General features: G+C 51.9%; 2 protein-coding genes across 2 annotated transcripts in view; one reads left to right on the top strand and one right to left on the bottom strand.

The window, feature by feature from the left end:
- SIK2 (salt inducible kinase 2) overlaps window positions 1–4,668 on the top strand; it is a 131,399-nt gene extending 126,731 nt beyond the window's left edge. Inside the window, exon 16 of the transcript XR_004350957.1 lies at window positions 161–4,668. The gene's annotated coding sequence lies outside the window, so the exon portion shown is untranslated. The remainder of the gene's footprint in view (window positions 1–160) is intronic.
- Window positions 1,417–12,424, bottom strand: part of PPP2R1B (protein phosphatase 2 scaffold subunit Abeta) — a 36,161-nt gene continuing 25,153 nt past the window's right edge. Inside the window, exons 15-18 of the mRNA XM_032638917.1 lie at window positions 11,600–11,720; window positions 7,288–7,303; window positions 2,491–2,562; window positions 1,417–1,541 (exon numbers count right to left, since the gene is read on the bottom strand). Coding sequence (XP_032494808.1) covers window positions 1,449–1,541; window positions 2,491–2,562; window positions 7,288–7,303; window positions 11,600–11,720 — 302 coding nt within the window. The 3' untranslated portion in view covers window positions 1,417–1,448. The remainder of the gene's footprint in view (window positions 1,542–2,490; window positions 2,563–7,287; window positions 7,304–11,599; window positions 11,721–12,424) is intronic.

The raw sequence follows: 12,424 nt of genomic DNA, 5'->3' as shown, positions 1-12,424 counted from the left end.
TTATTAACCCTTACGATCCAATCATCAGAATAAGTAAAAAAGATGCTACGGCTAGTTGACTGTATACTTAGAAGTAAGGAGTAATCTGTCATTTGGACAGTAACATGCAAGTGTTACAAATTCAGTGTTATTTACAAAGACTATCGTTTCTGTCCTTTAGAATGGCTTGTCCTATCAGCAGATGAATGCGTTAAGCACAAAGCATCTTCCTTAAAGCACAAAGAAGAGAGATACTACACTGATGCTGCATCTAGAAAACACCTTTAAGTTGCCTTTCCTCTTTGTAGTACGTGTCCACGCAGGTGGGGAGAAACATGGAAGGTCTAGGAGTTCTGTCCTGGCTCCTCTTGGTGCCAGGACGCTCCACAGAGGCCCTCTGCTTGGGGTTGGCCTCTGGGTGTGAGCAAGGGAGGGTGGTGTGGAGGACGCATTTTTGTGATTTGACAACACGCAGTGAAAACCCAGGAAGAAGGAATTAGGTTCCTTCTACGGATTGTTTATTCCTCCTCATGCTTAAGATTGATGATTTCGTGAAACAGACACCATCATTTCATTTAAGAGATCCTTTCATTAAGATCTCTAACCTGTTTTAAGTCTTTGCAAAATAAGGCAGTTATAAAACAGGGCTTGATTTGTTTAGACAGAAGGATGTTTTCCCAAAATGTTCTACAGAAGCGCTATAATATTTATGAAATTAAAATGCCTTCCAGATTGAAAACGGGGGCCACTCATTTCAGAGTCCCCGGAATGGCAGAGTCACAGATCGGCATAGATGCCTGCCCCCGACAGGGCCATGAGCCACTGAGCCCAGGAAAGCCGGGAGCTACGGGAGGACGACTGGGCTGACAGATGAGGCGGGAGAGGCCCCAGGAGGGTCGAGGCCCCAGAGGTAGACACTGGGAAGCACCCAGCCGTGGCGGGTCTGTTCAGACCGATGACAGCGGGGTGAATAGCATGACCCATCCTGCTGGACTATGTTGTAAGCTCCTGTTTGCTTTTCTCATTTATTTCAAGCAGAAATCAATAAATTCCATAACAATCTGTATTTGCTGAAACGTAAGCTGGCGAGAGGAGACTGGTGCCGTCCGTCAGTCAGGTGTTTTCCCAGCCCCGTCTGACCATCGCCGTTGCTCTGTCCCCCGACTAGTGAGCGACCTTTGTCGCCTCCAAGCAGTTTTCTCTTCACAGATACTAAAGTAACACTACGAAGGCTTAGTACTAGAGGTACTTTGAAATAATGACTTTCTTTCCAGTCTGTTTCACATCAGCAGTGTGTACACTACTGTATAATAACCATTAGCTTTATTATCTTGTAAACCAGGCTCCTCTGAAGAGACTTTGGTGAGATGAACGTGAGGTAAAAATTTCATTCAGCAAAAAGTGCAATATGTGTGGTACTCTATTTTTTGTTTATGCTTTTTTTTTTTTTTTTTTTAAATCCAGGGGTATTAGTCTCTGCTTTGGGGAAAATGCACTAGCTCTGCAATTTCCAGTTGGGCGAGTGTGTCTCTAGTATTTACATGCCGCTGATATGCTGGTCCCTGTAAGGCAAACAGCACGTCAGCTCAGCAGAGAGGGTGGATGTTCCACTTGAAACTGGTGAGCTGCGCTGACTGTCCCCTGCCGCCTCTGCCCCGCCCAGGCCTGCCCCGCCCTCTTGCTGCCCTGGGAACACAGAGGAGGACCCTCCAATCTGCACGTAAGGGGAAGCATCTGGGGCCCACCAAGGAGGACTGGGAGATGGCACTCTAGGACTCCTGCCTTTCTGCATCCAACTTTGCCTCCGAGGAAAGAGAAAGTCAGAGTCGCTTTTTCCTCAGAGCGTTGAAGCGGTGTCCCGAGTCAGTCAGGCAGGACTGCAGGAGCCTGTGATCGGGACCAAAGGCAACCCTCACCTCAGAGTAGTGGGGCGCCTGTGCCCTTATGGGGAGGGAGGGGACCGCCTGGTGTGAGTGTCGCCCCCAGCCGACGACAGGCCTCTGCAGAAGGGACTCGCGGTGGCACTGGCCTCTTCCTCTCTGCCCGAAAGGGGGCTTCTCAGAGAAATGAGTTCTACCTAATTGTTAGAGTTGCAAAGAAGGGTGTGTTCACAGCCCAAGAGTGACTGGCTGGCCAACCAGAAACTAAAGAAAGGTGAGAAGCGGCAGCCTCCCCTCTGGCTGGTCGGGGGTCCAGGTGCACGGTGGTCAGAACAGCTCAGTTGCGGGCGGTCCACACACCCTGAGGAAATGAATGGTTTCCTTTGCAGGGTCCTCCCAGCTGTGGTCAGGCCCCAGGTAAATACTGGCTTCTGTGTTGGGGTCAGGATTTCTAGCCCTGGATTACATTTAAAAGCCTGTATCAGCAGTTACACTTAAGCTCCCTGTTGGCTTAAGGAAAATCTCACTCTAGATAATTTTTCACGTTCATCCTCCTTTGAGACAATTCGTAGGGTCATTGGACGACACTGGTCCCAGTGAACAGTTGCAGAACCCCTGTGCCGGGGCTCACCTTGGCTGCATGTGTACCCCTAAACTGGACTGCCTCAACTGTCTTCTCGGAAGCCACCGAGCTGCTCAGTCTCTTTGTGCCCAGACATCAAAGGTAAAAACTGGAGAACAGGTAGTAAGTTGGAGTCATTGTATAGGCAGGGATCTTTGATCGTTTTGTTGCTTCTGGAAATTTTTCCAGAACTTATCTTCAGAGTGATGTGTGGAAGACAAGAGCAGGATCATCTGCCTCTCTTTCTAAGATGGACAAAACAAATGATAACAAATTTATGTGTCCCTTCTGACAGGTTCGCTGGTTTGGTCCTCCCTGGCGTGTGGTCCCAGGGAAGAGACTAATTACAGAGCTCTTTGTGTCTGTCAGCCTGCAGCCCCTGGAAGGCACGAGATGACCTCAGGCTGGCCTTCCACAGCCCCTCTTGGACCCCGAGTCCCTGGTCTCACAGTGCCCCTCACATCTTTGTTTCACCATTTTCCCCCGTGAAGGTAGCCTGGCTGATTACAGAAGACTCGCAGCCGCCCTAGCTATACCACCATCTTGTCCACCTCTGGGCAGATTTCAACACATTTGGCAGAATGGGGCACCTACTGTTGTAGAGATTGAGAAATAGGCAGCAGCACAGCCCACAGCCAATGATAGGTTTGATGGTTCCTGCCCAAGCGCTCAGCTTGTCTGTCCAAAAGGAGCAGTAGCTTCTGTCTGTACATTACTTTACCAGGCACTTTCACGAGTAATCTTTTCTAATGCTCACAACAGTACTATGAAGGTAGGTGAGCAAATAGGCCTCACGTTTTACGGCTGGGGAAACCAGAGCTTTGGGAAGGCTATGTGGCTCGTCCAAGCCACAGAGCTCGTGAGCGGAGGAGGCGGGATGGGCTTTTGGGTGCTCTGGCTTCTCAATCCACGCTCTTCCCTCCTGGGTAGCAGCTGACTCTTCTCGTGAGCAAACAGCTGCATAAACAAAGCCCCCACCTTGGTTAAGCACCGGGTGATTGTGACATTGTCCCCGAAACCTTACTCCCACTTGACAGCCGCCTGGCTTTGGGGGAGGTGTTGCCCTCCAGGTAACAACTGTAGTTGTCCAGGTGGCCCCGCATGAACAAGGCCAAGGGAGACACAGACCCCGCAGATCGCCATCTTTCCAGCGTCCCATTAACTACAGAAGTTGAGGTTCACATCACAGATGTCTCATTTCTCCACCTCACACAATATAGTAACCTCCTGAAAAAGTATATGACGGGACACACCCTTTCTTGATTGCCAAGGGGCCAAATTGCACTGCTTTGGCCCACCATCGCAGACCAACAGACTCAACCCCAGGAAAGGGTGCCGCTCAGAAAAGAATCAGGAACTCAGCCCAGTCCTGAGGAGGGGGATAAAGTATCTTTACAGTTAAGGCCCATCAAGTAGAAGTGCTGATCAAGTACTTTTAGGGTTAAAAAAATAACATACTTTGAATACTTTTGTCTTCAGAGGCAAAGTGGGTGGGTTAGGGAGGAGCTTTAAAAATAGAAGTACAAAATAACATCCTGGAAAAATATGACCCCAGATTGGAATAATGTTATATTAGCAAATACAGATAACAGGGACTTGCCACTGGCTGTGTGATGCCTATCTGTGCAAGATTTGCTCAATCAAGGAAATACACGTGGTGATGCTGTCCCACTACTGATGGCGAAAGAAATCTGCCTCCACCAAAATCTTTGAAGGAAAAAGAACCAGAGAGAAAAGGAGGTTTGCTTCTCTTTGGGGATTGCAATTTAGGAAGTAAAATTGATACAGAGATATTTGCACTTTGTAGAAAGGGCAAGATTATTTGCTTATTTCTGAAGGGAGGAGGGTCGTCTTTGCTGGATGTTTGGTTTGTGAAAGAGTTACTTTTGATTAAATTAATCTAATTGTAGTTATTTTTTCTGTGTGCTTTTCTTTTTTTTTAATTACTAAGAAAATGGTGAGTTCAATAGCTTTGGTATTTTGAGTGCAAATCATAATAGCTCCAATGTGAAAAAAATCAAAATGTAACCTGTCACTCAATGTTAGAAAATTGCTTTAAAATGCAGTTTAATAAATGATCTTTGTATCAAACGTAATTTAAATGGGGTACTTTTCTGCAAGGAAAATGTACTGTTTTTACGTTTCCAACCCTCTTGAATTAAAATAAAAACAACTTGTTTTCTAAGAGCCTGGGTGATATGAATGTCAGGTGGATGAGATAGGGCCTTTCCCTCATCAGGCCTGGGGTGGAATTTTGAAAAGTATGGAAGGTGGCTGTGTTCCCTGAGCTCTGGTGCTCATTTCAGGCTGCAGAAAAGGACAGTGGATAATATGTTCTCATTGACGTCAGCAGGGTAAATAATACCTTGCTCTGAAATCGCCGGAGTACACGGTAGCTGCTGAGAACGCTGATGGAAGCACGGCTAACCGCACTCTGCACACGGACAAGGCCCGGGCTGCCTGGGGCTCCTGGACTTTCAGAGACGGAGCCGGGCAAGGACCTCTGAAGCAGCAGGAGCGGGGGCAGGCGCCTCGGGCTCACTATGACAAGCTGCAGGGCAAAGGGAGGGAATGGGGGCCCAGCCGGACACTGGCACTTACGATGGCACATCTTCCGTGCAAAAGCATTCAACGCTGTGCGTGCACACACACGCGCGCACACATGCCCACACTGCGGTCCCCCTCCCAGAGACAGGAGCCAGCTCAGTGCCCTCGGGTGCTGGAGAATCCGTCTGCTGAGGCATTTGGGGCACTCATACATTCGAGACTTGTTTTAGTGCCAGACCCTGAGTGAAAGGGCACCATTAAGTCCTACTTTCTGGGGACTTCCCTGGCGGTCCAGTGCTTAAGACTCCACGCCTCCACTGCAGGGGACCACAGGTTCCATCCTTGGTCGGGGAACTAAGATCCCGCAGGCCGAGTGGTGCGGCCGAAAAAAAAAATCCTACTTTCTGGCAGCAAGTTTAGGCTTTGGTTTCACTCAGACCATTCCAGTTGAGCCTGTGCTATAGAACTGAGACAGCGTCCAAACTGAGGGACCATCCACTGGCCCTGGTGGGCGTGGAAGACCCGGGGGAGACGGCCAAGGGCAGGAAGAGAGCGGAGCCCTCCCCGCTGACTTGCCCTGCTGCCTCGGCTGGCTCCGCTTGCCTCAGGCGCTCAGTCCTGCCCCGAATGGCTGTCGTCTGTGTTTGCAACCGAGACTTCAGTAACACTGCGTTTCAATTGCTTTTTCCTTTCTTTAAAGGAAAACACTTTCAGTAAGGATGTTTTACAAACTTTCCCCTTTCCCACCAAGTTTCTCCATCATTTTGATTTTGTGTTGCCAAAAACAACCCCCGTGTCCAGGGTACAGGCAAAAATAACAGACCTGCCTGCAGAGACCGGCCAGAACTTTAGCAGCCGGTCAAGCCCTTGACCTTCACGTTGTGCAGAACATCTTTCGGTCTGTGGCCTTCATGAGCCAAAGGCTCAGTGTAAGGAACCAGGGCGACCCGAGCTCCAGATCCAGGGCCTCTGCCCAGCTGGGCTGGGGTCTAGAGCTTGTCAGCTGTGCCCACACCTCCAAGGTGATGCCGTGTCTGCAGTCACCAGAGCCCAGCTCCATCGCCGCCAGTCAGGGCCCCACCCAAGGTTCTGTTGTTGGCCGTCTGCTCCTTTCCACCCCACTAGTTCTTAAGTTGAGGTTTCACAGATCCCTTCGACATGCTGATGAAAGCTTTGGATCCTCTTCCTAGGAAACATACGTACACAGACGTACAACTTTAGACAGATAATTTCAGGGGAGGAGTTGGTTCCTGGACCCCCTAAGGCCCATTCACGGGGTTAGAGGGGTTTCTAACCCCTGACTCAAGATTAGCAACTCGGCCTGCAACCCCTCGTGCTCTTCTGAGTTACCGTTCTGGTAGGGCCCTCCCTGCTGAGCGTTCCCATCCCTCCCTGGGTGGATCCAGGTAGGAAGAGAGCCCCCTGCTCTGCCTGCAGCCCCAGGGCACCATGGGAGGAAGTTCTGGGCTTTGTGCACTAAATCCTGGGTGCCACATAGCTACAAAATAAATGTCACCTGCACAGGGTACGGCCACTCTGCCCTCATTTTGGTCCCAGTGATGTCACTTCAAATACATGATAAGGCATGTACACCTGAAACTAGCACAACATTGTAAATCAACTATACTCCAATAAAAATTTTTTTAATTTTAAAAAAGAAAAGAAATGACAAGGCGGAGGAGCTCTGGAGGGATGGAATATTGCCCGTGGCCCATACTTTACAGTGTCCCCTTGGGAGACAGATGTGGGTCTTGACTGAAGTGAAGCGGTTGGACCCTCACCTCAGACACTAGCCATCACTGGCAAATCACTGAGGCCAAATCCAAAAGCCAGATCAGGCAGAGTGCGGAGCTTGCTCTGTGCCTCCAGCCGTTTGACTAAGGAGCCCTCCTGCTATAGATGTCCCAATTTGCTGGTGCAGCTGAATTCCTCTGGACCCATAGTTGCAAATACACTGATTGATAGGCAGCACTGATAGCTGCCTTTGTATAAATTTCTAAGGGACTTTCCCAAGCGCATTGACTCAGAGCTGGTCTGAAGCCGAGGTGAAGCAGGTGCAGGGCTGAGCCACCAGGTGAGGAACCCGGATGAGAAAGGACACTGCCCACGGGAAGTGGACTCCCCCTGCAGCTGAGCCCCCAAGAGCTGGCTGGGCAGAGAGCTCAGAAAATCTGGGCCCAGAAGAAAGAGGTATCGGGGATCTGGCCTCTCGGAGGGAGAAGCCGTCGCTCTGTCAGGCAGGCTTTGAGAGCTTCTGACTCCATCTCTCTCTCCACTCCCTGAATGGGACCTGAGATACCAAAAGGGGGCCTGACTGGGAACCCTGAACCTCAGGAGTGACTGCATCACCACCACGCCAGGGCCACCCACAGAGTTGGGGGGTGGAACACAACTGAACTGAGGGAAAGCCCCCAAGGCCTTTCCTAGGAGCGCGCCACGCTGCGGGATCCCGAGTTCACAGCCGAAACGACTCCAGTCTGGGGCCCACTAGAACTGCCCTCTGGTCACTAGAGAAGCCCAAATGTTTAGCAGGGTTCCTGTGCCAGCCAAGAGAGGGTCAAAGGGCAGCCAGGCAGTTGGAGCGGGCCCCAGGGACGAAAGGGCTGAGCAACGAGGGCCTGGCCAGGAGCAAGTTTGGGAGAACAGAGCCTAGCTTCCCCGGCCGACCCCCTGGAGCACCACTCTGGCCAGAAAGGCCCTCCAGGTAGGGTGGATGCTACCCATTCTCTGCCAGGGACAGCCCGGGAGGCAGCAGAGAACCTCTGGCTGAGTCCTCGGCCCCTGGCACCACTCCCAGCCCTGCTGCTAACCTGGGCAAATCTGCAAAAGCCCGTCATCCCAGCCGTAACTTGGGAACATAGACTAGCTGAGTTAACCACAGCTCTACTGCAAGGTTCGGACGCAGTCTGGCCTAGCACGGCCTCCAACAAGAAAGCACTCAGAAGACCCCCAGCTCTCTTTAATGACTTGTCACAGTATCGCACCTCTCCCTGTCTTGTTTTCATTTAACTCAAGCAACCCAACACTGGACACAGAAAATGGTTGCTTGAAGCCTACAAAATCCCATCACAGACTTAAGGGTGGATGCCCTATTCCGAGCACCTGCTCCAGGTTAAGAACCAAGAACTTTGCCCACTGAAAACTCTTCGTTTTCAGTGATGAGTTCTGGGCAGCACCAGCCGTGGGTACCACAGATGAAGGAACATCCATGAGAATCCTTGTCCCACCTAGGAGGCCTTTTTCATCCATCTCCCAACTTTTAAGGCCAAGCTCCTGGAGAGAGAAGGGCTGGAGAGCCTGGGTATCTTTCTCTGCAGAGACAGCTGCTTGGTCCCCAGCCCCCAGAGAGGAGACGGTGCCAAGAGAAGGCAGAGCCTGAGGACACTGGCCCTGGAGCGGTCTGCTGCCGACCTCCCCGACACTGATCTCTGTGATCAGTCCTCAGCTGGATTGGACACGGGCCTCCTGTAGTCATTCTGGGCTTAAGAGAACTAATCCTGCAACCCTGAGGTTGGCCCTTCCTTAAGGAGCTCTTAGCCTTTAGGCACCCATAGCCAAGCTCCTTCGAACCGCCCTGGAGACCCTCAGGCAGCCCTAGTCTCCCCTAACCTGCCCTCAGGAGAGAAAGGACAGGACAGCAGCCCCTCCGCCCGCCGGAAGCTGGCTCCGAAGGGAGCCGAGACTCCCGTGCTGCAGGACAGTCCCCCACCTCGGGCTAGCAGGACTTCTGGTTCACCAGTAGGTGCTGGTTTAGAACACAGAGGAGAGCCAGGTGCCAGGAGTCAGAGGCCAGAGATCCTAAGGGCCCAAATGACTGAGTTCCGGGAAAATAAGGAAAACTGGAAAAACCAGAAGCAGAAACAAGGGTAAAAGGAGCAAGGAGTGCAGAAGGTGCAATCTCAGTGGAGACTGGGGGCGCGGGGGCCGGGCTCCGGCCAGTGACTGTGTGGGACAGGCTGTCAGGACAGAGAGAAGAGGAAGAGGAGGGCAGATTGGCACATCGGCGCCTGCAGGCGTCATTTACGATGCTTCCCTCGATCTGAGTCTCCGAACCCGGGCTCAGCGTGGAGCCTGACTGTCCCTCGCAGCTGCTCCTTCCTGCAATAACAAGACTGACATCACTGTTGTCAGGGAAATGGTGTTTTGATTAAAATCATGTGACAGCTACTTCGTGATTCAATAAACAAATCCTCTGTTAACCCTCGCCTGACAGAGGCCCGTCAGCAGCTCTGTCGTCAGAGAGCAGCCCTCGGACCGTCCACGAGGGCAGTCCCGCCTGGCTCGGAGGGAAGGCCACCGTCCGCCACCAGGAAGGAGCTGCCGAGCTGACCCAGGGTGGGCAGGGAGCGCGAGGCCACCGCACTGCTCCCTGCACGAGGCAGGGGCCACAGGCGACATCCAGAGCACAGACGGCTCCGCAGACACCAAGGGCCAGTCTGGGAGGAACCAAGTAGACACCCTTCGTCAAAGGAACTGGCTCTCACCCCTTGGGGTCATTCCCTCTTGGACCAAGGGGCAGGCCAGAGCCCTGGGATGTTGAATGGCTCCCGTGAGGCCCAGAGGCCAGTGGACTTTGGAGGCAGTTCCCAAGGCTCTCGGGACCCTCTGACCCCGTCGGGGCAGATGGGCGAATTTGCTATGGGCCACGGACAGTGAGTGAGTGAGGGGTTAAGAACGATTTCTGGTTTGCAGTTGGATGACTTCCTGGATCACTCACTTGGCTGCTGGCCCCTGACACGCAGGGCTCTGCCTGGCAACAGTCAACTCCCTTTCATCTCACCCTCGAGTCCTTTTCCTTAAGTGAAACAAACGCGGGGAAGGCTCCCTGAGTCATGGGGCAGGGGATTTTTCTGGGTTAAGTGATCTGCAGCCTCAGAGGCCTAGCAGTGCCTCTTGCCTCCGTTGCCGGAAAAGACGCCCAAGTAGACACAACAGGGTTGGGGGGAGTTTCTCGACCAGCTGAGAAACAGAGCTGCCAGCACCTACCACACTGCTGCGAGGATTCAGTGAGGTTTTGCCAGGTGCCTGACAAGATGCCTGCACAGTGACCAAGGCTCGAGGCTTGAGGAACAGCAGCTAATACTGTTTCCCCAGTTTGTGGCCATCAGGGGCTGCCTACAGACCTGGCAAGTCTGCCACAGAGGGGTCGCCTCAACTATTCCACTTGCAGATCAAAGGCAAACCGTGCATTTAATGGCATGGCCGGTTGACCCTGAGTGTGCAGGAAAACATAACTCCTTTCTTCCCAAGGAAGTCTGTGGCTTAGGTCTAAAAAGTTGTGACTATTATGCCTACTCCTTCGGCCACGGTCTCTTCTCTGAGGCCAAGTTCAGTGAAACAGAGGTACGGACGAAAGGGCCCAGTGCTGCTGAGGCTGTAAGCAGCGCTGTCACCTCGGCACTTCCTCCCGCGGGGCAGCCACTGCAGGAACAGCCAGCTCCTGGGAGAACGTGCACAGCGCGGCAGGGAGGGGAGAACATTCCGAGATGAAAGACTACAGTTCAGGGCCTGGACAATAGCACAAGGTTCGCATGGCCCCAGTTCACAGAAAATGAAGGAAAAGCCATAAAGATTTATAAAACAAACTTTTTTTTTAAACATCTTTATTGGAGTATAATTGCTTTACAACGGTGTGTTAGTTTCTGCTTTATAACAAAGTGAATCAGTTATACATATACATATGTTCCCATATCTCTTCCCTCTTGCGTCTCCCTCCCTCCCACCCTCCCTATCCCACCCCTCTAGGTGGTCACAAAGCACCGAGCTGATCACCCTGTGCTATGCGGCTGCTTCCCACTGGCTATCTATTTTACGTTTGGTAGTGTATATACGTCCATGCCTCTCTCACTTTGTCCCAGCTTACCCTTCCCCCTCCCCATATCCTCAACTCCATTCTCTAGTAGGTCTGTGTCTTTATTCCCATCGTTAGAAGCTTCACCAAGCAAACCCACTGGAGTGGGTGCGAAAATACCATTATCTTCCAAATAAACTAAATGCAGCCTGACATCAGCACACGGCAGCCAGACCCTCTGTGCTGCTCTTCTGATCGTATCTGTAGGTCATAAATCACCCTCCTAACAAACAGCCCCAGGGCAGTGGCCGGCACCAACTTTGCCGAACTTGAACTTTGGCATACCTCCTCCAGAGGGGCGACAAGTGGGGCCTGTAAAACATTTGGACTCTTACCCAGTAAAATTGACAGAAGTGGTTTTTTCCTTGAATGGAAGTGACCACCTGAGAGGAACTGTAGCAAATGAGAACTGTCTATTCTGTGAGGTGAGTGGGAACAGCAACTCTTCAGCCAACCACCTCTGTCCTCTGCATGGGGGCAGAGCCACACGAGTGACAGAGCGCTGGCAAGCCCACCCCACCCCTCAGAAAGCATTCCCAGAAGGAAGGACAAGAAGCAGGGCAACAGGCTTTAAAATACACTCCCGTGGCCCTCAAAACGTGACCGTCCCCTCAGGGAGCGAGGTAAAGATCTGGCTTCGCTGCCTCGCTGGCTGCCCTCTACCCACACCTCGGCCCAGGCAACGGAAGGACTCAGGCCAGGAGTGTCTGCAGCACTTACCTTCCCAGTGTCCTCTCTGGGTCTCTGGGTCTCAGGAAGTGGTTCTTGTCAGCCCCAGGGGTGCTGGGCTCTTCACTGTCCTTCACAGGAAAATCTAGCTTCCTCAGCCTTTGGGCCACCACTAGAGACACAGACAGCGGACTGTAACTGTCCCAACCAGGCCACATCCCCCTAAGCCCACCTGCGATGCCTCAGGTGTTCCAGCCCTGCAGTGGGGAAGCACGTGGGTCTCTGTGCAGAAAGAGCTGGTTCACCCCAAGACCTCACTGAAGGCGCCTTTTCCTCGAGAGCCATGGAAAGTGCTACCCTGCAGGGCCACTGGTACCGGCTGGGTGATCCCTCAGGTCTGGGTCACTGACAGCCTACAGAGCCCAAGCCAAACAGAAAAGACCTGACTCCTTTCAGAACTGACCTCAGTTTGAGACAACAACTCTGAATAAAGAAATGACTTGGCTTCTCTACCCAATGAGTAATTAAACTCTCTTCATCCTCCAGAAGATTTCCATCTCAACTGAACATTATATAATTTCCTGGAAACAGCAGGCTCGTGGAGGCAAACGGGGAATAGTGAGACTATTCTAGGTACAAAAAAAAAAGACTGGAGACATGTGAGTGAACAGGGGAGAGGAGCAAGGAACTGGATGGAAACAGGAATGTGAGAGAGTCAGAGAGAAACAATTACATAACATCAGAGCACAAGCGCTTCATTGTTCAACCAAGGAGAACAAGGTGACAGCTCCTTCTCCCTCCAGTTTACATCCAGGCAGTGCAGAAAGGAGGCTTTAAGACAAGAATGCCAGGAGGAAAAAAAAAAGGGTCAGAGGA

Source organism: Phocoena sinus, chromosome 8, assembly GCF_008692025.1.
Source record: "Phocoena sinus isolate mPhoSin1 chromosome 8, mPhoSin1.pri, whole genome shotgun sequence".
NCBI lineage: Eukaryota > Metazoa > Chordata > Mammalia > Artiodactyla > Phocoenidae > Phocoena > Phocoena sinus.
Note: the sequence above shows the minus strand (reverse complement) of the source record. Positions and strands in the feature narration are given on the sequence as shown.